Source organism: Choloepus didactylus, chromosome 18 (assembly GCF_015220235.1).
Source record: "Choloepus didactylus isolate mChoDid1 chromosome 18, mChoDid1.pri, whole genome shotgun sequence".
Lineage (NCBI taxonomy): Eukaryota > Metazoa > Chordata > Mammalia > Pilosa > Megalonychidae > Choloepus > Choloepus didactylus.
Genome location: NC_051324.1, coordinates 49,361,978 through 49,388,694, shown reverse-complemented (window position 1 = coordinate 49,388,694; position 26,717 = coordinate 49,361,978). Strand labels below are relative to the sequence as shown.

The following is a 26,717-nucleotide window of genomic DNA, read 5'->3' as shown; positions in this document are numbered from 1 at the left end:
GAGAGCCTGGCCACCACCCCTCTGGCAGAGTCCGGATGGCACCCTGATGTTTGAGGAGAGTGGGGCCAAGAAGATGGTCTCCCCAATGCATGGGTATGTTTGAGCATTTGGAGAGAAAAAGGGCTGCCATGTAAGCCTTTGGAAAGGGTTGGACTCCTGCTTTCTCAAGCCCCAAGGATAAAATGTCATTCTATAAATGACTCTCAGAGTATGCCCTGTGGGTTTCAGGAACTGTTTTGGTCCGGAGACCTTTTGATTACATTATTATTACAGTTCTAAGGTCAATAGAAGTGTCCAGATTAAGGCAAGATGATGATACCTTCACTGAAGAATGGCCTATGGCGTCTGGAACACCTCTGTCAGCTGGGAAGGCACTTGGTTGGCATCTGCTGGTCCTTTGCTCCTCAGTTTATTTCAAAATGGCTTTCTCCAAAATGTCTCTGGGCTTCTGTCTTCGCTCCTCTTGCTCAGGAGCTCTGCATCCTTGCTTCTTTCTCCAGGGTGTTTCTCTCTAAGCATCTGGGGGTCCTCTCTTAGCTTCTCTGGGGCAAATTCTGGGTTTTATCTTTTAGCTAAGCATCTCCGAACGTCCTTCTGTCTGCATCTCCAAGCCTCTCCAAGCATCAGCGTCTGTGTCAGCTCGAGCTTTCTTAAGTACTCCAGTGAAGCAATCAAGACCCACCCTGAATGGGCAGGATCCACACCTCCATGGAAATAATTTAATCAAAAGTTTTGCCCACAGTTGGGTGAATCACATCTCTATGCAAACACTCAGCCAAAAGTTTCCACCCTAATCAAAAGACGAATAATTCTGCCCTCACAAGATTGCATTAAAGAACATGGCTTTTTCTGGGGACATACGATATCCAAACCAACACACGGTATTAATGAAAGACTACACAAACTGATCAATGGAAAAGAATAGATGAAAATGGAGTAAACCCACACAAATGGAATCACCTGATCTTTGATAATGGAACAAAGGCAATTCAATGGAGGAAGCACAGTCTTTTCAACAAATGATGCTGGAGCAATTAGTCATCTATATGCAAAACAATGTGTCCAGACAAAGAATATACATCTTTCCACAAAAATAACTCAAAATGGACCTTAGACCAATAAGTAAAATGCAAAACTATAAAATTTCTAGAAGATAACACAGGAGAAAATCTAAGTGACGTTAGGTTTGGTGACGAGTTTTTAGATGCAACATCAAAAGCACCATCCATGAGAGAAAAAAATAGATAGGCTGGACTTCACTAAAATTAAAACTTCTGCTCCCCGAAACATACTGTTAAAATAATGAAGAGACAAGGAACAGAATGGGAGAAAATAGTTGCAAAACACATATCTGATAAGGGACTTGTCCAAAATATACAAAGAATTCTTAGAACCCAACAATAACAGAACAAACAATCCAACTAATAAATGGGTAAAAGATCTGAACAGACACCTCACCAAAGAAGATATGCAGATGGAAAATAAGCAAATGAAAAGATGTCAATATCACACGACATTAAGGAATTGCAAATTAAAACAATGAGCTATCACTACATACCTATTAGAATGGCTAAAATCCCCCCTCCAGAGAAAGATAATACCAAATGCCGATAAGGATGCAGAGCAATGAGAACACCTACCTATTCAGTGCTGGTGGGCACACGAAATGGTACAATGATTTTGGAAGACAGTTTGGCCATTTCTTACAAAGCTAAACATAGTCTTACCATATTATCCAGCAATATGTTCCTAGGTATTTATCTATTTGAGTTGAAAACTTATGTTCACACAATAACGTGCACATGAATGTTTATAGCAGCTTTATTCATAATTGCCAAAAACTGGAAGCAACCAAGATGTCCTTCAATAGGTGAATGGATAAACAAACTGTGGTACATCTATACAATGGAATGTTATTCAGCAAAAAAGAGAAATGAGCTATGAAGGCATGAAAAGACATGGAGAAACCTTAAATGCATATACCTAAGTGAAAGAAGTCAGTCTGTAAAGGTTACAAACTGTATGATTCAACTATATGACACTGGAAAAGGCAAAATTATAGAGACAGCTAAAAGATTGGTGGTTGCCAAGGGCTCAGGAGGAGGGATGAAAAGGTGGTGCACAGAAGATTTTTAGGGGGGCAAAACCATTTTGTATGACACTCTAATGGATACATGCATTATGTATTTGTTAATACCCATAGAACTGTACAACACAAAAAAATGAATCTTAATGTAAACTACAGTTAATAATAATATATCAATACAGGTTAATTTAACAAATGTACCACACTAATGTGAGATGTTAATAAGAGGGGAAACTGTGTGGGAAGGGGTAGGCAGAGAGGTGGGAGGTAGTTAGTATATGGAACTATTATGTACCATCTACTCAATTATTTTATAAATATAAAACTGTACTAAAAATCTATTATTTTAAAAATAAACTAAAAGCAAAAGGACCAAAAGAATTAACTTTTTTTGGGTTTTATTACAAAGGTATCAAATATGCCTTTACCGTGTAAGAGTGACTTCAAACAAATTAATATATGAAAAGTATGAAGCTTTTATTATATTATACTTTACTACTCTTCTTGACTGTAATATAGTCAGGTACAGAGCAACAGTTAGATTCAGTATGTAAAAAAACAAAACATATTTCATTAAAAAGTATTCACTAATACTTACACTTTCCTTTGTACACTGGAGATATCGAATTAAATGCCTTCTTAGAAATGCCATGTCAACTATCTTTTAATTTAAAAAGTTTCTAAAATGCATGTTTGCCAATGTTTTGGTCTTATTGTCTTATTTAATGGAGCTATGATGCTCTGGGATGTGAACAAATCATCTTGTGTCCCCCACCTCCATAAGCAAGTAATAATGCTTTCACCTCTAGTCTTCATATTGCTGATTTTTGCTCGAAGTTTATGGGCAAGATTTAGCTCCATAGGTACGGACAGATACGCAGGTCTGACAAGTAACATCAACATCAGGACTGAAAGTCCCAGGACTACAAACCACTGTAGAGGAAAACACAAAGAGTGGATTATTACAATCTGTTAGAGGCATTTTACACCAATAGTATAAATCTGCCTTCAGTATCACACTATTTTTATGCCTATGTTACACTGGGTAATGTTCAGCCAATTAAGCTTTGGAAGATTATTTTTGAATTTTAAGCTTTGTAATGTGATGTTATTAAAGACAGGAAAAAATTAGGATCTTAACTATTTTTCCTTTAGTATCAGCATTTTACAGTATCTTCTGCAGTGTCTCATTTACGGTTTCCTTTTTTATTCTCTTTTTTCTAGATAGGACCACTCTGTTTTCCTTTGCAGTATAATAGCTTAAGTCAGAACTCTATAGAAATGAGTACATTAGGAATAATTAACATACAGTAAGATAATTATACTTACATTACAATATATATAATTATATATGTAATATAGTTAAAATTTAATTTAAACATTTGGGTTTTGAATTTTTACTTCCTTTAGCTAAACACAGTTTTTTTAATAAGAAAATCATTATAAACAGTCAATTCAATTATCCTAAGTGAATCACTCATCTATTCTTCTGACTCTATCATCTAAATATTTAGATATTTATATTTTATAATTACCGCAACAGCTAGCACAATTACTGTGCATAGCTTCATTTTTCCCAAAGCCTGGACGACAGCTATCCAAACGTGCTACCTGAAAACTGTGATCTACAAAATGCATAGCTGGTACAGTTTTATTAAGGTCATTGTAGAAAGTATATGCTTGGCTCCGAAAAAATTCTTCTATCCGATCTCTTGCCTAAGATTTAAAAACACCAGAGAGAAATACAATTACTAAACTGTGAACAAAATTTCTCCTCCTGTATCAGAAGCACTGAAGCTCGGTGTAAGCATGCCTTTCATTAAAACAAATAAATTCCTGAAATGTTGTGTATTAATACTAAAATAAGCCTATCTTTTTTTTTTAATTTTATTTTGAAATAAATTCAAACTTACAGGAACAGTTGCAAAAACAATACAAACCCCATACACAGAACCCCAGCACACCCTGAAACCCCTCCCCCGATATCCCAATCCACCAACTTTAACATCCTGTCACACCACCATTTCTTTCTTTCCCTCCCTCTCTCCCTCCCTCCCCCCATCTATCATCCATCATCTATTGCTCTGTCCTCCTAACATGAGAGCAAGCTGCACACATCTTTGAACAGACAATATAATTCACATATACATTTCCCATGAACAAGAACATTCTTTTATGCAGTCCCATTAAGTGCAGCAAAGAAGTTCAAGAAATTCAACATTGATACAAAGAATAAGCCTATCTTTGACCATATCAACTACTGCCAGTTCACATGCACAATAGTTAAGAAAAAAAAAAAAAAGATTTATAAAAAAAATCTGCCTTGAATTATTATTTACAATGTGCCTATTCCATATGTAGATAACTGGGAGTTCATTATTTCTGATTCCATGAGTGTCAAGAAAAAAGAGCCAGGGAAAATGGAAACCTAGACTTTTCCCTAATCAACATTACAAGTGAATTACATAAAATTTGTTTTATTTTTTGACCACAGAGTTTAATAATAACTAATGTAACTGAATCCTTTCCATAAGTCACGTACAGAATTAAGAGTATGGGCTCAGGAACTGGAACATAGGAGTGAAGGGATTTTTCAGACTTTGTCCTTAGCCTCTGAGGATGGCAGAGGGGAGAGCTATTATCATGACCAGTACAGATACAATTTTGGAAGAATCACTGGTTTAACTTAGAATGACATGACTGTGAGGTTCTTCAAACTGCTGTTTAATCACCAGTTGAGGAACAAAGCCTAGAGATCTATCCTGCTGTCAAAGATAAAATACATAATATTAACCTGGGAGAATATATAATATTCCAGATGTACTATTCCAAAATAATACAACTTAAAATAGCCAAGAATCTCGCAAGCTCAGTTTAAAAAACTGAAACCAAAAAAAAAATCAATAAAATTTGATATTTAGGTTTTTTTTTAAAAAGAACAATTTAAATCTACTTGCTTAGAAATGTCCTTATTATTGATAAATAGTCACAACTTGGAGAAATAAATTTTTGAAGAAAGTTTTTAATCAATAAACTGAAATATTTACAAAAGTTAAAAAATCACTTTATTCAGCAATTGGAAGTATTCAAATACTTTCCCCTTACAATGAAATTCTCACCTGGAGGATATTACCATTAGTGACATCTTCACAGTCAACAGAATTGTTGCAAGCAGCTTTCCACCCTCGTGCAAAAGGATTAACTGGAGAGGAAAAAATAATAGGTTCACAAAAGGATTCTAAAAAGTTCCAAACATTTCAATAGAACTCCAAATCCAAATTCAGTTATGTACATATGCACATGTTGAATCTATCTGTTTAATTCTAGTAACAAAGTAAGGTACACAATTTGAATAATTTGTACATTATGATTTCACTCCATCTGGGGGCTAATGGAAGTAACTACAAGGCTTAAAATGAATAGAAAATAAATTCGGTTTCTGTACTTTCTTCATGTTCTCAAAAATGCAAATTAAAATTTTAGAAGAAGTTGTAAGTGAAATATTAGCTGCATAGTTAAAGGTTATATTCGAAAAAAGATGTCGATTTCTAAAAGATAAGCAACAATATATCATATCTGAAGGTAAATAATTACTGTGCCAATTTTCAAATTAGGCTAAGACCAACAATATACTTCAGTCTCAAATTAATATAGTAATTAATATTGCAATCTATCATGGTTTAAGACAAAGCTACTCATTAAAGAAATGTTAAAAAGTTTTTTACCTTGAAAGGCTATAAATAGCTCATGTATGAGGCCATGTTTTGGAATTTTAACAAGATGGCATTTATAGGATGGTTCTATGATATGGCATGCCAAATCAGAGATTAAATTATCCAAGATCTTCTTCAGCACTCTAAAGAGCAGATCATTATATTTTCCTATACAAGACTTGGTGGTAAAACGTACAGCCATCTGATATGAATAATCAGGTTCCCGATAGGCTTAAAGAGAGATGAAAAGAAAAACAATTATGCCTAGGATAATTTCCTCCACCAAATAATTTTCAAATAATATGTAATATTAAATACCATCAATCTTGCAAATCAGCATAGAAACTTTACTTACATTATACAATGTTTTATCAGTTTATCCTCATGCAAATTTACCTGATATATTATGTACTTAGTACAAGAAGCAAAATGACTTCTTTAGGTTGGCTATATTTAAGTTACTTGTATTAAGAAAAAATAATTGGGGTGGTTTGGGAGGTTCTTTAATGTACACTTCCGTTAGCACAGTCCAGAGAAAAGGATCATTAATTTGCTTTTATAGAATTAAACAGGGCCTATAAAACATCAATTTTTAAATTACCTGGCAAACTGTAATAAAGTAGATTGTGCTTGCATACTTGGACAATGGTAAGCAGGAGGATGAAAAAGGATTATTTAGGATATACTGTCTTAATGTAAAATTAAGAGTATGCCTGGTCAAATACACCCAAAATACTGCATAAGTCAAAATGACTATATGTAACAGACTCATTTTCACAAAATGAAGAAACTATAAGCAAATTCCAATCCAAACTAAATGCTCCAATTAAAATGCAGATATTTCTTACCAAAGAGCAGAAAGTCGTATCTCTTTTTTTCTGTCTTTTCTTCTTGGGTTTCCACTTTGACAGTCTTATAAGAAAGAGTACATGTGTAAAGTCCAGACAAAGGCTCCAGAAAATCTTTCACTATCAGCTTTCCTGTGTTAGTTATATTTATTCGCTCATTTCCTAAACAGAAATATATTAAATATATTAACTATATGAAATAACTACTTTGTTGTTTAATATATACCAATTCAAGCATTATTTAGTAAATTGGGGGTTACAAACACAAAAATAAAAAATAAATTAATGGGCTTTTTAACTTCAAGAACGCAAAAAAGTCTTAATTCTGTCATATTACTTTATGGAAAACCACACAAAATAAGTACTCTTTTGAAATATATTTTGGCTTTCTTTGATTCATTTCTTGGCATTTTGTTTTGGTTGGTTTATGCCAGTAATTCAGTAAATGGGACTACACTGCCCTGTAGCAGTGATCAGTTTCTTCACATGAGACAAAAAAATTAACTAATGATGCTTACATGCCAAGTCACTTTGTCTCCTATTACAGGTGCTATGAGGATGAATTTTAGGTTTTATAAAAACTTTTGAACTAATACAGCTCTGGGAAGTAGGATACAGAAATTACCACCTCAGTTTTTGGCAGAAGAAAATAAGACACAGACCAAGAAGTAATATGCTTTATCCAAGCATGGAGAAAGGGAAACTGCAGTTAAATTTAAAAGAAGTTAAATTCCAATTTACTCCTTCCAATAAGCCACAGTGCTTTTCTAAATAAAAGTTCACATCATTAAAAATGAAGATATTAAAAATCAAGTAACTTACCCGTTAATGTCTTTTCATTAGGCCCAATCCATAAATAGCTGGGGTCCACTGTTTCTTTTTTAGCACGTGTAAAATCCATACAGGCAAGGATTGGGCTATCTTCATGTAATTTTATATATATTTTCACTGTGACAAAATAATGTATAACTACATTATATAGCAAAATTAAATTAGGAAATACATTTCATATCATTTTGTCCCAAAGATACTGATTAGTTCTTTGAATTTCACTATTTAAAAAAATCAACTATGTAATTATAACATTTAGAATGATAGTCTAAAATCTTTTTTTTGCTTCTCATAGCAAATTTTTAAAACCCTAGACTCCAAGAGAATGCTACTTTTCATTTTTGCTGTGATATTAGTTCTAATTTTGTTTATAAAATGTACATAGTACACTGAGAAGTTCGTTTCAATGTATAGATTCAGAACTCCCTTGAATCATAAGTTTTTGAAGAGCTAGTGGAATCAATTTAAGAAGTTCAGTAAAGGTCTTGAGCTTGTTGGCTGCAAAATTATTTTAAAAGTGGTCATTGCCATCCCTAGGACGATTTTAATCATTTTCTGCAACAACCTATTCTGTTTCGGATTTGGTGGAAGCAGCAATAGCATGCTTGGAACCAATGAAGTTCCACGAGGAATTCATTGCAAAACCTACTGAATGCCAGGCTCTGAGCATACACAGAAGATGTAGCCCTAAAATCTAGTGAGGGAATCGAACATGGAGAGATATCAAACATGACAAATGCTTTGAATTGGCTCAAAGTTATCCAGGAGCACAAGTGAGGAACTACCGCTCCTTGGGGAGTATAGGAAATCTTCACCAAAGTGACAAACGACATTTGGGTTGAGCTTTAAGGTATGAAGGAGTTCATCTAGTTGATAAGGGGAGGGAGAAGAGCGTCCCCAACAGAGGGACTTCCAACCCTGCTTCGAAGGTTGCAAAGCAGCAGACACCTGGAAGTGACGAGGCATCAGAGAAAGTGATGTGCATCGAATCCTATAGGCTTTAGGCAAAGTGACACACGGGGTCGCTGTAAGGATGAAATGGGGCAACAACCTTCACGAACTGTCAATCACACAGTAGGTGCTCAATAAATGTTCATTCCCTTTTCCTTTAAGGGAAGAACCTTAGCAGATCCACGGCACCCCGGTCCCTTCCGATTAGCTTTGCGTGTGAAGAGGTTTACCTGGTCGTCCTTGCGTGCCATAAATGAAGCCTTTCCTATTGCGTAAGGCAGAACGCTGCGATCCAACTGCAGAGGAAAGAAACCACTGACTTTTTAGGCACAAAAGGCGCCGGGGGTCAGAGAGGGGCAGGGCGGGGCAAAGCGAAGGAGGCAGTGCGGGACACTTCGGGAAGAGGGGAGAGGCCTGGGGGCCGGGCGGGGGGAGCCCCACCTCGTATGAGGTACCAGAGCACCGCGGAGAGTAGGACCCACGCTCGCATCATGGCTCAGGGGATAGCGTCGCGGGAGGAGTCGAGAGGTGGGTGCCTTCCTACCTCCGCACCGGCCCAACGCCTCCACATCTCTCCTCCACCAAGCGGAGCAAACTGCCGGGGTCAGCTCCCCTACCGGTCCGTGGCTACCGCGGGAGCAGACGGGCCGCAGAGCGCGTGCGCGTGCTCCGAGGGCTCGCGCGCGGGTCGGGGAGGTTCCCCGCGCGGGGGCGGGGCGGAGGGCGCTAGAGCGAGCGGGAGGAGCGCGCCTCGCCCCCTGGCGCCCGCGCGACCGCCGGAGGGCAGAAGCCTCGCGCCTCTGGTCTGGTGCCATTTTCTGGCGTTCTCTGAGCGGTCCTGGGAGAAGTTAAGAGTAAAGGAAAAGAACCCCGTGCTTTGTGTTTCGGGGGCTTCCTTAGTTTAGGGGCGGAAGGACCACCATGATTCCCAAGTACAGCGGTGGGGGAAGGGCGGCTAGGGGATGCGATTACATTAGGACCTGAGGAGGGGAGAACCTTGTGATAATTTGTGTGATGCGTGGGAATTCCCTATGTCTTTTTTCTCATGAAGTCTGTGTGAAACCGTGTGCCTGATATTTTTCAAACTCTCACGCTCAGTTTTTTCCTAACTGCATTCTTCTACCCGCAAAACCAAGAACCTGAAGAAGCACTAGTGTGCCTACAAGGCGCCTCTTGGCCTTTCTGCTCTAGAGGCACATTTAATCTTCATTTTCAACTTCAAGTATGAGGAGATGTTGAACAAGCCCCATGCAGATTCACCTAGGGTTGTGAAGTGAGCTTCCTTGGGGGAAAAAAATGGGCTCAGTTGAAAGGAAAGAACCAAGGATCTTCTTTTCCGGTGGAGAGGGATGAGTAGTCAAGATCAGAGAGCTCCGAAGGAGATCATTCCCTGTGTCTTTCATGGTTCCTTCTTGGCTACTAGTTTGGTGGCCTGAAACACCCAGTGTATTGCCTATTTCTTAGCAAAGGGACACCCTCAGTTGTGGTTTTAAGTAGGCTGGTACGTAGAGAGCCTAAGGTTCAGATAGGGTGCGGAATGATTATTTTGAGTGAGATCAAGCGTTTTCAGTTTTATTTCCTTTGAGCCGAGTCAGTACTTGGACTATCTCAGATGGTCCAGGAGCAGCCTTTGTCAGTGATTTCGCTTTTAGTCACTGTTAATTTTACTTATATGGCAAAAGCATTAAAATGTGATTCAGTGAGTCAGATCCACCCATAGTCGGTTACCTTGTCTGGATTCGTAGTTAGTCTCAACTGTTCCCTTAAGATGATCATAATGAACAAACTTTAGGCATTATCGTCAATTCCCTAGGAGCTTGTCACTCCAGTTTACTCAAAGTACATTATAAATCCACAGTGTTTCATTTGCTTCCCAGTTAGTTATTATACGTAACCTACCTTCATAAATCTTGTGTGATAAATTTCAAATTTTTGACCAGAGACCTGACTGAGTCGTAATGAAAGGAAATGAAATAATCTTCAGTGGCAGAGAGATTCCAAAATGTGCCGAGAGGTCACTCTTGTGAGCACTCTTATGCACAATATAGACAACCCTTTTTGGGTTCTAATGAATTCGGGTAGCTGGTGGTGGATACCTGAAGCTATCAAACTACAACCCAGAACCCATGAATCTTGAAGACGATTGTGTGAAAATGTAGCTTATGAGGGGTGACAATGGGATTGGGAAAGCCATAAGGACCACATTCCCCTTTGTCTAGTTTATGGATGGATGAGTAGAAAAATGGGGTAAGGAAACAAACAAACAGACAAAGGCACCAGTGTTCTTTTTTACTTTAATTGCTCTTTTTCACTTTAATTATTATTCTTGTTATTTTTGTGTGTGTGGTAATGAAGGTGTTGGCGATTGATTTTGGTGATGAATGTCAACTATGTGGTGGTGCTGTGAACAATTGAATGTATGATTTGTTTTGTATGACTGCGTGGTGTGTGAATATACCTCTATAAAATAAACATATATAAAAAAAGATACAAAGTGATATGTGCTTTGTTAGGGCTAGGTTCAGTGTACAAAGGAAGAACCAAGTGAAAGCAACTAGCCAACGTTAGAAGTCAAGAGCAACTTCCTGGAGGAAGTCAGGCTTAAGTGAGAACTGAAGGGTATGTAGGTTGGGAAAAAAAAAAAATCCTTTATCCATCCACTTTTTTTCAATGCTTTTTAAATTTTTTTTTAAATTTATTTTTCTATTGTAGAATAGAGCATATATATATATATGGAGAGAGAGAGAGAGGGAGAGAAGTGATCACTTTCCAAGTGCAATTTAACAAGTAATTATAAAGCAAATTTCAAAAATTTTATGGGTTACAGTTCCAGTTTCAGTTATTTCCTTATTGTGAAATATAACATATATGCAAAAGGTAATATGATTTATCAAATAGTTATGTAGGAAATTTCCAAAAATGCTATGAGTTACAGAACATAGTTTCAATTATTTCCTTATTGTGAAATATAGCATATACAAAAAGATGATAACTTTCAAATTACAATTTAACAAGTAGGTATAGAACAAATTTCAAGGGATGCTATGAGTTAACAGTATCACCATTTCAATTCTTTCCTTCTAGCTATTCTAATACCCGATCAACTAAGAAAAAGAAAATTATATACAGATTCAGAATTCATAATACTTTGTTAAATTCCGTCTTGTCTGTTGCTACCCCTTCCTGTAGTTCAATCACTTTCCTGATCTTCACGGATGTCTAGGCAGTGACCACCCTAAATTGTTCATGTTGAAAAGGAGTGTTGAATTTATGGGAAAAGGGGACATATCTGGTTGATGTTCTTGAAGAGGCTATTACCTCTGGGTTTGGGGACTTAGCTGGCATAGGAGTTCTCTGAAGGATTTAAGTTTCTGAAGAATAAACTTAGTGAGTGAAACTTTTTTATAGAGTCTCAGATAGGGATCCGGGTCCCATCCACTTTTTAAAAATGCAATTTCATTGAGATATATTCATGCACCATCCAAATCATCCGAAGTATACAATCAGTGGCTCCTAGTATCATCACATAGCTGTGCATACATCCCCATGATCAATTTTAGAACATTTTCATTACTCCAGAAAAGAAATAAAAATAAAAAAGGAAACCCAAAACATCCCACACCCCTTACAACCTCCCCCACCTTAATGATCATAGTATTGGTGTGATACATTTGTTACTGTTGATGAAAGAATATTAAGATTCTACTGTTCACTATAGTCCATAGTTTGCAATTGGGACATTTCCCCCCATAAATCCCTCTATTATTAACTCCTTGACCCATCCACTTTTTGAAAATAAACTTTATTTTAGAACCATTTTAGATTTAAAGAAAAATTGCAAAGACAGTACAGATTCCCTTATATCCCACACCCAGTTTTCTGTTACCTTTTACAGGTAATGACCTCTTACATTAGTATACTTCTCATAACTAATGAACCAATATTGATGCATTCTTATTAACTAAAGTCCATGCTTTATTCATATTTCCTCAGTTTTTACTTAATGTCTTTTTTCTGTTTCTGGATCCCATCATTGGATCCCATTATTACATTTAGTCATCATATCTCTTTAAGCTCCTCTTGGCTGTGACAATTTCTCAGACTTTCCTTGTTTTTAATGATCTTGACAATTTTGGGTAGTACTGGTCAGGTATTTATAGACCGTCTTTTAATTAGGATTTGTCTGGTGTTTTTCTTATGATTACATTGGGGTTCTGGGTTTTCGGGAAGACCATGTAACTAAAGTGCCATGCTCCATCACATATCAAGGGTACATACTATCAACATGACTTATTACTGTTGAGGTTGACCTTGATCACTTGGCTGAGTTAGTATTTGTCATGTTTCTCCTCTGTAGTTACTTTCTTTCCCCCTCTTTTACACATTGTACTCTTTGGAAGGAAGTCACGTGTGCAGCCCACACTTTTAAGAGGAGGGATTTATGCTTCACCTCCTTGAGGACCAAGTATCTACATAATTATTTTACCCAACCACTTTTTATCTACCCCTTAGAGCTCACTCTCTGGAGTATGAAATACTTCATACGAAGTTGAGTATTTACCGAGTAGTAACATGTTCCACTGTTATTTAAGTATATTTATAAAGAACATTGTAATGGGAGATAAAAGTTCTTTACAACTTTTAAAGAACCAAATAATTATTTATCCTCATACCATCCCTGTGAAATTTTACAGTTCCTCTTCTGCTACTTTTGATGTGCTATTTTTGCTTTTAGAAACTAACAAACAACAGATTTCCCCTTTCAGTACTAAAATTACACCTGGTATTTAGAGTATTTCTCTGAAATTGATATTATCCTGTAGAACTCCAACACAAACAAGCTATGGAGAGGTTACTGTGTCGCTGTGCTCTTAAAACAAAGTCATTGCAAGTTTTTCACTCATTTAAAAATATATATATATAGACATCCTATACAAAGGCACTAGTTAAATTAAAATTAATAAAATTACAACATGCATACTTTACTCAAAAGTGTGGGTTTCTTCTGACTATGGTTTGCTGATGCACAAACCCCCAATCTAAAGTCTCAAATATATTTGCATTTACTAACAATATAATTTTCTAAGAAAGGTGGCAGTGGCTTTTTTTGAGAATCATTCCCATGTTGTCCATGTCAACATACTGGGCATCTTTATAAGGACTCACCTGAGCAATGTTCTCTAGGTTTCTTTATGAAGAAAAGCCTGCTTTTGAAAAACCATCATGTGGTCTCTTCCTTGTTCTCTGTACAGCCAAATGTGTGCTTTACCTCTGTAGAGTGGGGAGGATGTTGGAAGGAGATGCTCACTGATACATCTTTGAGTTAATTTTACTATCTTACCACCCCCACCCCCAGCTCTGCTTTCTTTACTTACTTTTCTGATGTATTTTATGGAGTTTTGTAAGTTGTCTCAGATCCCATTGGGAAGAAAGTAGGGTAGTAGAAAATAAACATAGGAAGCACAGTGAGTAGTATTTTGTGAGTGGTGGTGATTAAACCCAGCAGTTCCCAGAAGGGAAAACAAAAGTGAGAGAATTGCTTTCTAAAATGAAAAAGTTGACTTGATTAAAGTGCCAAAATCCATTTGAACTGTCTTACTGTCTTAGAGCCTTCTGAAAACTTGGACGAATAACTTTTATCATGTGGAATGAAAACCTGAGGATGAAAAAAAAAAAATACTGCTTCTAATGCAGTGAATTCTCATTGACTATATTCATGGCTATCACCGTCAAATCTAGACAAAGATTAGAAATTCCAGATCTTGCTCAATTTCAAGTCTCTTAAAATATAAGCTTCCAAGAAAGCAATCCAGACTTCCACCCCCCAGATATGATTACTCTTTCATTCATTATCCTCCTAAAATAGACATTTAAAATAGATATTCTATGCATGGTATGTGAATATATCTCAATAAAATGAAGACTAAAAAAAATAAATAAAATAGATATTCTAAATAGACATTAAAATGGACATTTTGAGACAATTTACTGATCCGCTGTTTCCATTCTTCGGGGTTTTCGGGTTTGACATTCAAAAGGGGACTGGAGGCGTGGAACCTCGGGCGCTCCGGGGTGAGCGTCCTTTGAAACCGCCGCCAGGCAGCGCCGCTCTAACCCCGCGCACCGGCAGGTCACCGTCTCCTGCCCCTTTAAATCTGCGCCGACGCGGCGGCCGGATCCCGGGGACTCCCCACTCCGGGAATCTCCCGCCAGCTGCGCGCGGCGTCCGGGCGACGGCAGGAGCACGTGGAGCGGCCGAGTAGTCAGAGCGGCGGCTCCAGCCCAGCCCAGCCCGGCGACGAGATGGAAGGTGAGCCTCCAGCCCGCTTCTTTTCTAAGGGGTCTTTGAAAAGCTCGACTGGTGCACGGAGCAGAGAGAGTTCTTTCCGAATCTCGGTTTTGCTTCTATTTATTTCTTTTGTCAAAAATAAATATGAGGTATTTCAGAGGGCAGAGCTTGTCCTCACACATCTCTCTCTCTCTCATTCGCCCCCCGCCAACTTTGGAAAGTGTTAACTTCTCCGAAATTTTGATAGGACTGGTCAGATATGAGGGGTCAATCCTAAACCTACAGAGGAAGAGTACTTAGAGGTGGCCCTGAAATGGGAGCAAACCTAGGGTGGAATAACTAATTCATTTGGAAGTTTATTTTCGTCTGTGGCCTCAGTGTCCATTGGAATTAAGGCTAATCGGAATTACTTGTTGTAATGAAGGGTGACCGATTTTTTTCTTTTAAGAGTAACTGCTGTCATAAGGGAAATTTAAATTTTAAAGTAGTTGGCATTGAACAGTTCTCTTGGAACTCTTTACCTGAGGCAAAAATCAGGTTCACATGGAGTTTCATTTGAATTAAATGTGAAAGTCATAAAACCATCCTTCTCAAAAAAGTTTTCAGTTTGAATTTCCTTGGGATGACTGAAACTTCATACTGTTGTTGTAAATCCTTCAACAGATCTTTTCAACAAGTGTTCCTGAAACTTTGAAAATGGCAGATGTATCACGTTGGGGGAGGTGGTGGTATTTAGAAAATCAGAATTTGTGAGAAAAGTATTCATTCTGTTAATAAATGACATACTGACACATAATCAACTAGTTAAAATGTTAATTTTGATAAATATTGTGAATATTTTGAATGTTTCTTTCTTTCATAATTATTGAAGGCTCTCTTGTTGACGATGAACCTTGATCTTTGGCAGCTTTAGTTCTAGAGTATGTAAAGTTATTAAAATATGAGCCAATATTTTGAGATACAAGATAAATATGGCAAAGCTTTTGTCTCACAATAGAGTAGAACATTGTGGTCCTAAATCCTTGGTTTGGACATGGATATGTTTACAAATTTTTTTGACTGCCTTGACCCATATAAACATTTTTTTCTGTAAGTAAAATAAGTCAGTGTAAATAAAATGAAATGATGTCAGTGAACTTTTTATTGTTAAATAGAGACTTTTTATTACTGAAAAATGCTTCAAGGGTTTCCCTGTGTGAAAAATTTTTCATGCTTTTAATTTTTTTAGTTATCAGGGTTAAAAAATGAGAAATTTGTAGTCTGAACATTTTAAAAATGGTTTATGAAATGTGATTTTTAACGTGAACCTTTCATTGGCCAAGAACAGGAAAAAAGTTTAGGTTGCTATAGACTATGAAAGAAATAATTTTTAAAACTCTCATACTTTAATTGTTACAAATTAATTGATGAATTTGTTTTTGAGAAGTTATAAATCAATACCCCAACACTATTTTTCCTAATCTTAACCATATCAATTCCCAAGAATAATGTACAGAATCATGTAATTCCATGGAAACAAGAGTGTTTCCGTTAAATGTTAGGACTAGTGAGTTCATTTATTTAATATGAAATAAATAAATTATTAACTAAATGACATAATTTTGGATTCTACTCTCCTAACAGAGACTTTTAGATAAGCCTGGATGAAGACTCCCTGATCAGATTGTACAGATTTTATAAATGGAAAGAAAGATACAATATAGATTAAATTCATATGTCCATAGAGATAGATTGTATATAGTATGCTTAATGCAAAAACGCCAACAAATAACAAATACTTTATAACTTCAATTTAAAAAGTAAAATGGAAGTGTAATGATGGAAGTTCTGCTTTTCTAATGTCAATCCTTGAGGACAGAGTATTTACTACATCAAATACTCTGTCCTCAAGGATAGTTAAGGCTAGTTAAAGCCACCCAAAATTGACTGATCTAGCTCATGTTTTTAATGTTTTTTTAAAAGTATTTTTATGTTATCTTGATATTTTGGTCTCAATATAGAATAAGGGATTTGAGCTATAGTGTACATCCCCTGGCGATGCAAGAAAGTAGAATACCTTATGGAATACTTGTATTTTCTGCCTAATTTGGGGGTCATATTGATATGTTACAATTTATTGTGAAATGTGAGATTGTATAGTCATTCTTTCCTTCAACATATAAAGTCATTTGTTTTCACTAATGCATCATTTCATTTATTAACAGACATTTACTGAGACATTCTGTGTAAAAATGTCAAATGAAATAGACATTTGAAATAGAAGTCTTGTCATGTAATAAGTGAAAGAGTTAATGCATATAAATCATAAGCTATAACTTTTTTCTCAAAATCTGTGACCCTAAATATTTTCTGCCCAAAGACTCTTTATGTGTTGATAAAGTTTATTATTTGTGCTATAATAACATCTCCTCTGACTGGTATGGAAGGGAAATGAAGTGGTTTACGTAATGAATTTCACAGGTTAATGGCAGGTTCCCCATTTAATGTAAACCCTTTTTATTTTAACAATATTGGATAGAGATCCTTTCAAGTGTATTTATTACACAGCTCCCTGCTTAAGATACACAAGAGAGAACTTTATCTTGATGGCTCTGTGTCACTAGTCTGACCATCAGATAATGTATTGTTCTGTAATGCACAGGTGCATTTTATATATATATATATAATATATCCACGTGGAGCTGAATACCCCTACATCACATATTCCCAGATTACAGTTTTTATCTCCTTCTTAATGTCAGCTTCTGCTTCTCTCCACATGGATTTTGTGGTAGCCGTTGTTTATTTCTAGGTCCCTTACTGTGCTCTGGATGGTTAAGATGTTGGTAAAGCCTCCAGATGGTGGAGTATACTAGCCCTCCATTATGGAGGACGAAATGGGAAGGAATTCCAAGGAACAAAAAGACACAAAAGATCATGGAGTCCTGATAGAGCACCATTTTAGAAAGTTCCTGTTTGTGCTTTCTGTAATCCAATATGCTGTTTCACACTTCCATGTCTCTGCTAAAATTTCCACCTCATTATTTACCTGGTTATGCCCACTCATCTGTCCAGACTGTGCTCAGGCCTCATCTTTATGAAGGTTCTGCAGGTGACCCCCCCCCAGGGGGCATTCTGGTGATCTCCCCACTCACTCCCTCACCTCCCTCCACCTAGGCCAAGGGCTTCTCCTTTCTATACATACTTCTACCATATTGTATTGCAGTTATTTATTGATTTTTGTGTTTCTCTCTCCCACTGGTCTGTAAACTTCTGGAGGGCAGAGACAATGTCTTTGTCTCCTCAGTGTTAGGAACGGTTCCTGGTTCATAGACAGCCTTCAGAGTTTGTTACACTCAATTAAGAAGATAGTTCTGAATATAATTATCATTATGTTTATCGCGATGCATTTTATTTAAATAATTTTGTGAGTAGGAGATTGGTACTAGTGAGTGTTTGATAGAACTTAGTAATTTTCTTGGGTACTTAAATGGAGTAATTGAAAAAAAAAAAAAAGTAGAAAACAAAAATGTTATTAGACTTTTGGCCAGACTATCACTTAAAGCCAAATCTTCTCTATTAACTTTATATCAGCAGATTTCAGGGTCACATATTAGTCCATTAAAATACAGATTAAATTATGAACAAAACTTGCCTTCCCTATCAGTATGATTTATATTAACATTTTTTTCAGTAATACTTTTTGAATACATCAGTATAAACTTTTCATTATATATAAATGTATATATAGGTGATCATTGATATGTCTTTTATCAGACAGGTGACCAATGTTCATTGGCTCCTGATTCAAACTGTATTTCTAAACTATGTATGAGAAGAACTAAACAACACAGAAGCTTGCCTGCAGTAGGTGCTCAATAAATTTTTTGTTATGTGTGCTGAGAATTCATTAATTATAATGAAAAGAGACCCTAAACATCACTGTACTATCTGGACTGTATTAAATACAATTCTCCATTAACTGGCACATTTATAATAATTAGAAATCATAAGGATGATCCTAAGGCCTCTTAAATCATTAAAAAGAGATATAATTATGAAGCAATATAATTTATTTCTATTATGTGTTGATTATTTGAAAATTGATCTGTGTATAACTATTTATTGTTACTATGTAATCTCTCAAATTACTTTTATCCCCAGTGCTTCTGAATGAGATTGTTTTTCTAGCCTGAATTGAACTCGCCTCTTTGAATCCAAAATTAAAGTTCCTAGAGTCCAAAGGGAGTATAGTAAATCAAAATGATAGAGAGTTGATACCATATTTTATTGCATATGTGTCCCATCTAGGAGGTATAAAAAAGCTAAGTATTTAATAGTTGATATGGAACAGAATAAAATATGTTTATGGAACAAAACTGTTTACTCATTGTCTTTAATTCAAAATTAGTTTACTTCCTGACTTTTTATATAGATGGAATTAGCAGCGTATCACAAATTCATATTATTATTGGATGTTCTTAGAGGTGAAAGTTTTCTTTATTGCAACCCTGGAGCCTGTGTTTTTCTATTGAGAAAGTATGGGCAAGAAGAGGCTTAAAATTGAACTCCTAACAGCTCCAAAGTATATGAATTGTCCACTTTAGACCTCAGATTATTTATAGGTTTATAAAGGAAGCTTTTTTTTTAAATTCAGCTTTCTTGAGATATATTCACATATCATACAATCATCCATGGTGTACAATCAACTGTTCCACAGAACCATACTATAGTTAAGCATTCATCACCCCAATCTATTTTTGAACATTTTCTTTACACCAGAAAGAATCAGAATCAGGATAAAAAATAAAAATAAAAAAAGAACACCCAAATCACCCCCCCCACCCTATTTTTCATTTAGGTCTTGTCCCCATTTTGCTACTCATCCATCCATACCTGGAAAAAGGAAATGGGATCCACAGAGTTTTCACAATCACTCTGTCACCCCTTGTAGGCTATATTGTTATACAATAGTCTTCAAGAGTCAAGGCTATTGGGTTGGAGTTTGGTAGTTTCAGGTATTTACTTCTAGCTATTCCAATATATTAAAACCTAAAAAGTGTTATCTATATAGTGTGTAAGAATGACTGTCCACCAGTGATCTCTCGACTCCATTTGAAATCTCTCAGCCACTGAAGCTTTATTTCGTTTCATTTTGCATCCCCTAAAGGATGCTTTTTAAAAAAAAAGAAATATTTCAATAACGTTGTGAACACAATACAAAGCTATATTTTCTGCTCTTAACTCTTAATTATCTAAGGATTTAACTAGATTTTTTGCTTATTTTTGGTCGTTCATACACCTTTAGCCCCTTCTAGACTGTCAAGTTCCAAAATGTAGGAATCTTTTTTTCACCAGTGATAACTAGTACCCAGTCCCCAACACATAGTAGGACTGCAATAATATTTATTGAATACATTAATAAATGAATTGGCCATGTATTTTATCATTTGACTATTCAGCTATTATGGTAAAGAGAGGAAGGAAAATAGTGATATTGAAACTGGTTAATTTTGCTAATTTGTCTGAGATGCTGGTAAAGATCTGGTAGAAGAGATTAGTGTGTTGGCTAAAATGAGTTTTTATGAATTATGAGTAATACTGTTGATGGATACTATTATCTTTTCTAATTCAAAATTGGCTCTGATCTGGCCAGAATAATAGCACCTTCTAACTTTGAAATTGTTTAAAAGTTTTATCACATTCTTTATTTCAGTGAAGCACTGCAATTTCTACAATAAACCATTTTTTCACAAATTTTTGATTCTTATAGTTGTTGAGAATAATGTATGTCACTTAACTTGAGTTCCTTATCTCAGCAATATCAGTTCATTTCTGAAGTGATTTCTATTTGAGAGACCATTAACTGTTATCAGAATATTTGGTACATCAGAATAATTTCCTGAAGTACTAGTTATATAGACGCTGTCGAATGAAAAAAAAATCACCTATAAACATTCTTAATTGATGCAGAGTTACATCATAGCTAATGAACAGTAGCTCCAGTCTAAAAACTGGAAGTAACTAATTTTTATAATATTGAACAAGGAATCATTTCTGCCATCATCTGCCTTTGAAATCACTTTACCTCAACCTCTAGTGCTCATTAATAGTTGAGTATTTGCTTGTATATGGTGTAGACTGTTCCACAGATGTGCTTCAAGGGCCAACTTGATTTAAATTTCATTTGATTTTTGGGTGAATCGTATACCAAATTTTATACATTGAAGATCATAAATGTATAAATTTAGGCTTTGACCTCAAAATAAAACTTTCTTTGCCAACTCTCTGTAAATATTAAAATTTTATAAATGTGACATTGAGTAAGGAGATGGTCGCACTGTGTTAGTCTTTTCTGTTCCTGTGCGTATTTGCTTATGTAAAATTATTTAAGTAAGGATATCACTACATCTTCCATTCCCTGTACTAGATTGCATACAAAAGCTTAGGCACTTAGAACTTTTTTAATCACAGTGTAATAATCAGTTGTTCTTTAACAAGAACATATAACATACTCCATGGTGGTCGCATGTTACAGATCTTCTAAATACTTATTGTAAGGTTGGAGTACTTCTAGTCTGATTTTTATATTCAGAACTTTAAAATAAAGAATTTAGATAGTCTAACAAAGATTACCTACCATCCTCTTTCAAGTTTCTGGGAATAGTTCAACTTAAACTATTCTGAAATGATAAGGTGATCTGTGAAGAACTTCCAAGTAATGATATTTTGTTATATGTATGCATCTTCAACTTTTTTCCATATTGGCAAAGAAGGCAAAACACAGAAATAATTTGAGAGTGATATAAGGCTGCAGCTTTCATCTGTAACTCTAGATTTATAGTTTTTGTTCATTAAAACAGCCTTATTCTTACTGGTTGATTTGTTAGTAACAGTTATATGTTTGAACTTTTAATTGTTTATTAATAAGATACCCCTTTTATCTGTTTTATATATGGTAATTCTTAGAATTCGTTTGCAAAATGGTTCTGTCTCTTTAAAAATGTTTTAAAAAACGGGTATAGAATCAGATGCTTTCCTACTGAGTCTCTGGCAGCTAGTATTGTCTAAAATTCAGCAAATTCTGTAGAGATTATGCCTTTCCAAAATTAATCCCATGGTCCCTTGGGTTAAACAACTTCCTTCGTGGCACAGTGTTTTCAAACTCCATTTTGGTGCTGTGGATATTATGCTGTGCCTCTCAAACCTTGAGAAAGAGGTGGCACAACTGGCCTTTAAGAAATAGTCTAAAGCAATCATGTCGGTGCATACCAGGGGGCCAGGTAGGAGAAATTATTCATAGTGGCTATAAACCACTTATTCTTTATTTCTTTTGGTTTGCGAATCATTTCAGCAACAAAATTCAGAACAAAGAGTTTGTGGACCATCCTGATGAACATAGTCTGCTTGCCATCATCAAAACAACATTCCCCAGAATTAACAGGAATATTTTTGTGAGTGGATGAAAGAATTAGGATGAGACATCAATTCTTTACATTTTTAATGCGTTCTAGAAATAAAATCGTGAACTTGTTTGGTAAACAAGAATTCAGCATAAAATAGACACTTGGCATTTATGAATGTAACCTGCTGTTTTTACTTTTTGTGAGTGACCCTGAAGGAACATGATACATGGCAAAATGTAAATGTTATTGTCTTTTGTAAAGATCAAATGGGATAATGTTTATAAAACTCCTATCTCAAATATGGGTTAGTGAGACTGGGAGACCAGTGCCCACAAACAAGTCCGTAACTTCTAAATGAGCCTAGCCAAGAGCGTAGAATGCACATCTCAATAGAAAGAATTGGGGGATTCTCAAAAGACTTCACAGATAGCCATTGCAAACATCAAGTTACCCCAAACTTAACCAGAAAATCTTTAAAGTTAATCCTTTGGGGAGGGAGATGCATTTCTGCAATAGGACAAATAACAATTAAACAAGTGATATTAAGAATTCATATAGCTACTTATAGGTCTTATAGCAATTACCCTATACAGTGATACTTGATAATTAAATGAAGACCTTGAGGTATTCCACTGTCAGTTTCAGTCTGCTAACGAGAATTGTTTCCTGGTAAGAATTAAGATGAGACATCAAAAACAAGACAAACTCATTTTTAGCAATGGAATACCCTTTTATACCAAAATGTTACATGAGACAGATGAAAGTGTGATGTTCTGGTTGCAAGGGGGTAGGGGTGAGAGACCCTGCTAGGCCTACATAGTCGTTGGGCTTTTCCTTCCTCTGCTATAGATCGGCACCTGTGGCAGCCCTCTAGAACCGTGGAGTCCCATAGAACACATTTTGAAAACTACTGATCCAGATCATTGCCTGTTTTCTCTTCTGGTAACCCTGTTTCTACACTTGCCTCTTTCAGTTTTGGGGATTGCTGCCAGAATGATCTTCTTAAAATATCAAATTACTTCCCTACTCAAAAACCATTTTAAGTATTTCTTAGCTGGGCATTGAAGATAACTCCACGATGTGCTCCCAATATAAACCTTTCCAGTGGTTCTCTAATGTTCTCTAATATTCTGCACGGCTCTGCGTTCCTGAACATCCTTGCTTTTCCTGTCTCCCCAATTTTCTAATGCTATTCAAGTTCAGCAAGTCAAAATATGAACTTATTGTCTCTCTGACCCATATTAGTTTCTTCCAACTTCCTGACACTGTTCATTAATAGCACCACAGTTGTGCCAGTTGAAAACCTTACTCATTATGTTCTGTCCTGAGTACCATCTGCTGGATTTAGGGAGCCATCCCTCACTCTAGGTTAGAATCTTTCCCTTTGTGCCTAATGACTGCCTGGAACCTAACTGCATTTTACATATAAACATGAAGTATTTTTTGCATGATTTTAATACACTCTCAGTTGTCTAGGAATACAACCGTGTCAATTGAGGGGGATTCTTTGTTTAGTTCAGAATCAAGAATCTTTCACCATTATTAATCTGCATGTGTAGCTGTCACCATGGTGATTCTGATTAATTTATTATTATGTCTTCAAGAATAATTGTACCAGTGTATCTACATATTGAAATACAAATTAATTTTGTTGTAGTTTACTTTCATTTTATTTCACCTTAATGTTACAGGTAGGGCCTTACTGTTGTTTAAAAAAAAAACCACTTATATGTATGGATAGATTTTCTTATCTTTAATCCATGATGATAAAAGAAGGTTTATAATTTTTTTCTTATAGGAAGAGGGAAGAGTTGTTTAGATCCTTGCTAATCTAAGCATGGTCTGTGAGCCAGTGGCTTCAGCATGATCTGGGAATTGTTGGAAATGCAGAATCTTGGGCCACATTGTATTTTAGCAAGATCCCCAGGGAATTATTGTGTACATTAAAGTTTGACAAGCAGTGCCACAGTTTGAAAAGTATCAGTGAAACCTCCTACCACCTTCATTAGCACATGTTCTGTCAGTGGTGGATCATCTTCATAAATGTATTTAGCATATATTTTTCGTTGTTTAAATGCTGATTTTGAAAGACAGTTGAATAACTTAAACTTTATAATATTTAATTTTGATTTACTTTGTAAAACAACATTCATAACAATAGAATTCTAAAGTAAGAAATCTTTATTCTTTAATTTATTCATTTATCCATTCATTCTTCAAAAAATATTTATTGAATGCCTGTTAGGTACCATCTGTGCAAAATATTGGCAGTGCAACAGTGAACAAGACAGACAAGAGTTTTGCCCTTATGGAATGTATAGCCAGATGAGGAAGACTTCTCTGGCTAGAGATAGAAATTTAGTCATTCTCAGCACATAGATGATATTTAAAGCTATGGGAATAAATGGGATTCTTAAAGGGAGAATGAGAGGGAGAAGGGGCTCAAGATTGAGCCCCAGGGAACACCTTCATTTAGTGGTCCAATAGAGGAAGAGGAGCCAGCAAAAGGGAAAGGGCAGCCATCAAGACAGAAGGAAAATCAAATGAGTGTGATGTATGGAATTAGAGGGAGGAGAGTATTTCATGAATAGCTGTGTTGGTCAGCTATGTTGAATGTGGCTGAGAAATCAAGTAAGATGAAGGCAAAAAGTGTGTGTTGGTTTTGGCAACATAGAACTTCTTCATGACCTTGCAAAAGTGGTTTCTGTGGAGTGATGGGGATGGAAACCAAATTGAAGTGGTTAAAGCAGGAATGGGAATGGAGGAAGTAGAAAAGTTGATGCAGACTTTTTCCAGAAAGTGAAGCAGCAAAATAAGTGAAGCTCTTACTAGAGAGAGATGTGTTAAGAGAGGTTTCTTTTGTTTGTTTTTGATTTTTGTTTTCTAAAGATAAATGGAACTAAAACCGCCTGTAGCTTGAATTTGTTGAAAAAACAAAAGACCAAATTTGAAGCAGACCTTGAAATCTCAGTTTTCAGAGAAGTTTGGAGAAGTGTCTATCACTGAAAATATCTTCATATTTAGGTGGTTCGTTGCATGTGAATTGACTTCTTCATGAGAATTTTTAAGCTAAATGGAGCCCATTTGGTGAATGATCAGTATAGATAAAAATCTTTGAAGACTCCATCGAAGAATCATGAGAAACCCTTGAAATTCAAATTTCTTATCAACGGTGGGAAGATACTGCATAGTTACATTTCCAAGGTTTTGGATTTGAAATATTTGAGAATGTTTGGATGTTCAATAGATACTTTTTTATTAAGGAATAACGACTGTAATATGCATACATTTCATTTCTTATATGTGTATATAGCTTGTTCAACTTCTTTTACCTATATATACCTTCCATATTGAGATATGGAATGTTTGCATTATCCCAAATGTTCCCTTGTGCCAATTTATCTTTAATGCTCCCCTGTATCCTAAGCTGAGCACTATTCTGACTTTTATAATACAGATTAGTTTTCTTGATACTGAATTCGATATAAATGTAATCATATAGTATGTACTTTTTTGTGACTGACTTCTTTTGTTCAATATAATATTTTTGAGATCCATTTATTAGTAGTTCATTCTCTTTTATTGTTGAGTAGTATGAATACACCATAATTTACTTATTCTTTGTTGATGGACATTTGATTGTTTCTAGGTTTGGCTAGAAACACAAAAACACATGTACATTCTTGTACATGTATTTTTGTGGACATATACACTAATTTCTCTTGAATATATATTTTGGACTTGAATTTCTGGGACATAGGGTAGGCATATATTTTACTTTGATGCATATTCCCAAACAGTTTTTCAAAGTGGTTGGACCAGTTTGCCCTCCCGCTAGCAATGTGTGAGAGTTCCGTTTGTTCCACATCTTACCAACACTTGCTGTTGTCAGTCATTTTAATTTTAGCCATTTTGTTGGGTGTGTAGTGGTATTTCATTATGGTTTTAATTTGCATTTTCCTGATGAGCAGTGATGTTGAGTACATTTTCATATACTTATTGGCCATTTGGATATCCTCTTTCCTGAAGTGCCTAAGTTGTCTTTTTTTTTTTTTCTTTTTAAATTGGTTTTCTTTTTTCTTATTGATTTTTTAGGCATTCTTTTTGTATTTTGGAAATGTGTACTTTGTCAGATGTGTGTTGTAAATATTCTGCCAATCTGTTTGTAGCTTGCTTATTTTCTTAATTTATTTAATAAATAGAATTCTTAATTTTAATAAAGTCTAATTCATCAAAGATTTTTTTCTTTTATGGTTAAGTGTTCTTTATATCTTGTTTAAGAAATACTTTCCTACTCCCAAACTCATGAAAATATTCTCCTTTGTTTTCTTCTAGAAAACATTCACATTTAAATCTGTGGTCCATTTCAATTTGAGTCTGTTGACCCAATTATTTTATAACTAAAACTAGGCATTTTGCAGTTACAAAATGAAAATCTTGCTTTGAATGTGCTGAAATCAGTCATAATAGCACAAATATTTATTGAGTAGCAGTGACATGAAAAGCTCATTCTTCCTTTTCCCTCTGCATGTTCTTTGAGGACATGTGATATCCAAATTAAAATAGAAATATATTTATTCTTCTATAACTGTAGAGTAACTGATCTTTCAAAGA

General features: G+C 35.6%; 2 protein-coding genes across 6 annotated transcripts in view; one reads left to right on the top strand and one right to left on the bottom strand.

The window, feature by feature from the left end:
- Positions 1-1,881: 1,881 nt before the first annotated feature.
- Positions 1,882-9,259, bottom strand: ZPBP2 (zona pellucida binding protein 2). Of its 3 annotated transcripts, none has more exons than XM_037809072.1 (8): positions 8,871-9,071; positions 8,660-8,725; positions 7,470-7,595; positions 6,648-6,809; positions 5,812-6,030; positions 5,206-5,288; positions 3,698-3,802; positions 1,882-3,019 (listed from the first exon to the last, which is right to left on the bottom strand). In XM_037809072.1, the coding sequence occupies exons 1-8, from the start codon at positions 8,920-8,922 to the stop codon at positions 2,756-2,758; spliced, it is 1,077 nt and encodes a 358-aa protein (XP_037665000.1). In that variant the 5' UTR covers positions 8,923-9,071; the 3' UTR covers positions 1,882-2,755. The 3 variants fall into 3 exon arrangements, with proteins under 3 accessions (XP_037665000.1, XP_037664999.1, XP_037665001.1); XM_037809071.1 differs by having other exon boundaries at positions 2,783-3,019; positions 3,622-3,802; positions 8,974-9,259; XM_037809073.1 differs by having other exon boundaries at positions 2,783-3,019; positions 3,622-3,802.
- Positions 9,260-14,538: 5,279 nt separating this feature from the next.
- Positions 14,539-26,717, top strand: part of IKZF3 (IKAROS family zinc finger 3) — an 89,214-nt gene continuing 77,035 nt past the window's right edge. For 2 of the 3 annotated variants that reach the window (XR_005212635.1, XM_037808659.1), the window contains exon 1: positions 14,542-14,739. Coding sequence is in view for 2 of the 3 variants with exons in the window: in XM_037808659.1 (XP_037664587.1) it covers positions 14,733-14,739 (7 nt within the window). In the remaining variant the exon portion in view is untranslated. Of the gene's footprint in view, positions 14,740-26,717 lie in introns of all 3 variants that reach the window. The other variant, XM_037808660.1, reaches the window with a different exon arrangement.

Bases quoted from the DNA above. Each gene is read 5' to 3' on its own strand.
- ZPBP2 (XM_037809071.1), bottom strand. From the start codon at position 9,244: ATGGCACCAGACCAGAGGCGCGAGGCTTCTGCCCTCCGGCGGTCGCGC. The intron at 6,810-7,469 runs GTAAGTTACTTG...ATTTCTGTTTAG, and splicing joins TAATGAAAAGACATTAACGG to GAAATGAGCGAATAAATATA. The intron at 3,020-3,621 runs GTAATTATAAAA...TTTCCTCTACAG, and splicing joins TAATTGTGCTAGCTGTTGCG to TGGTTTGTAGTCCTGGGACT.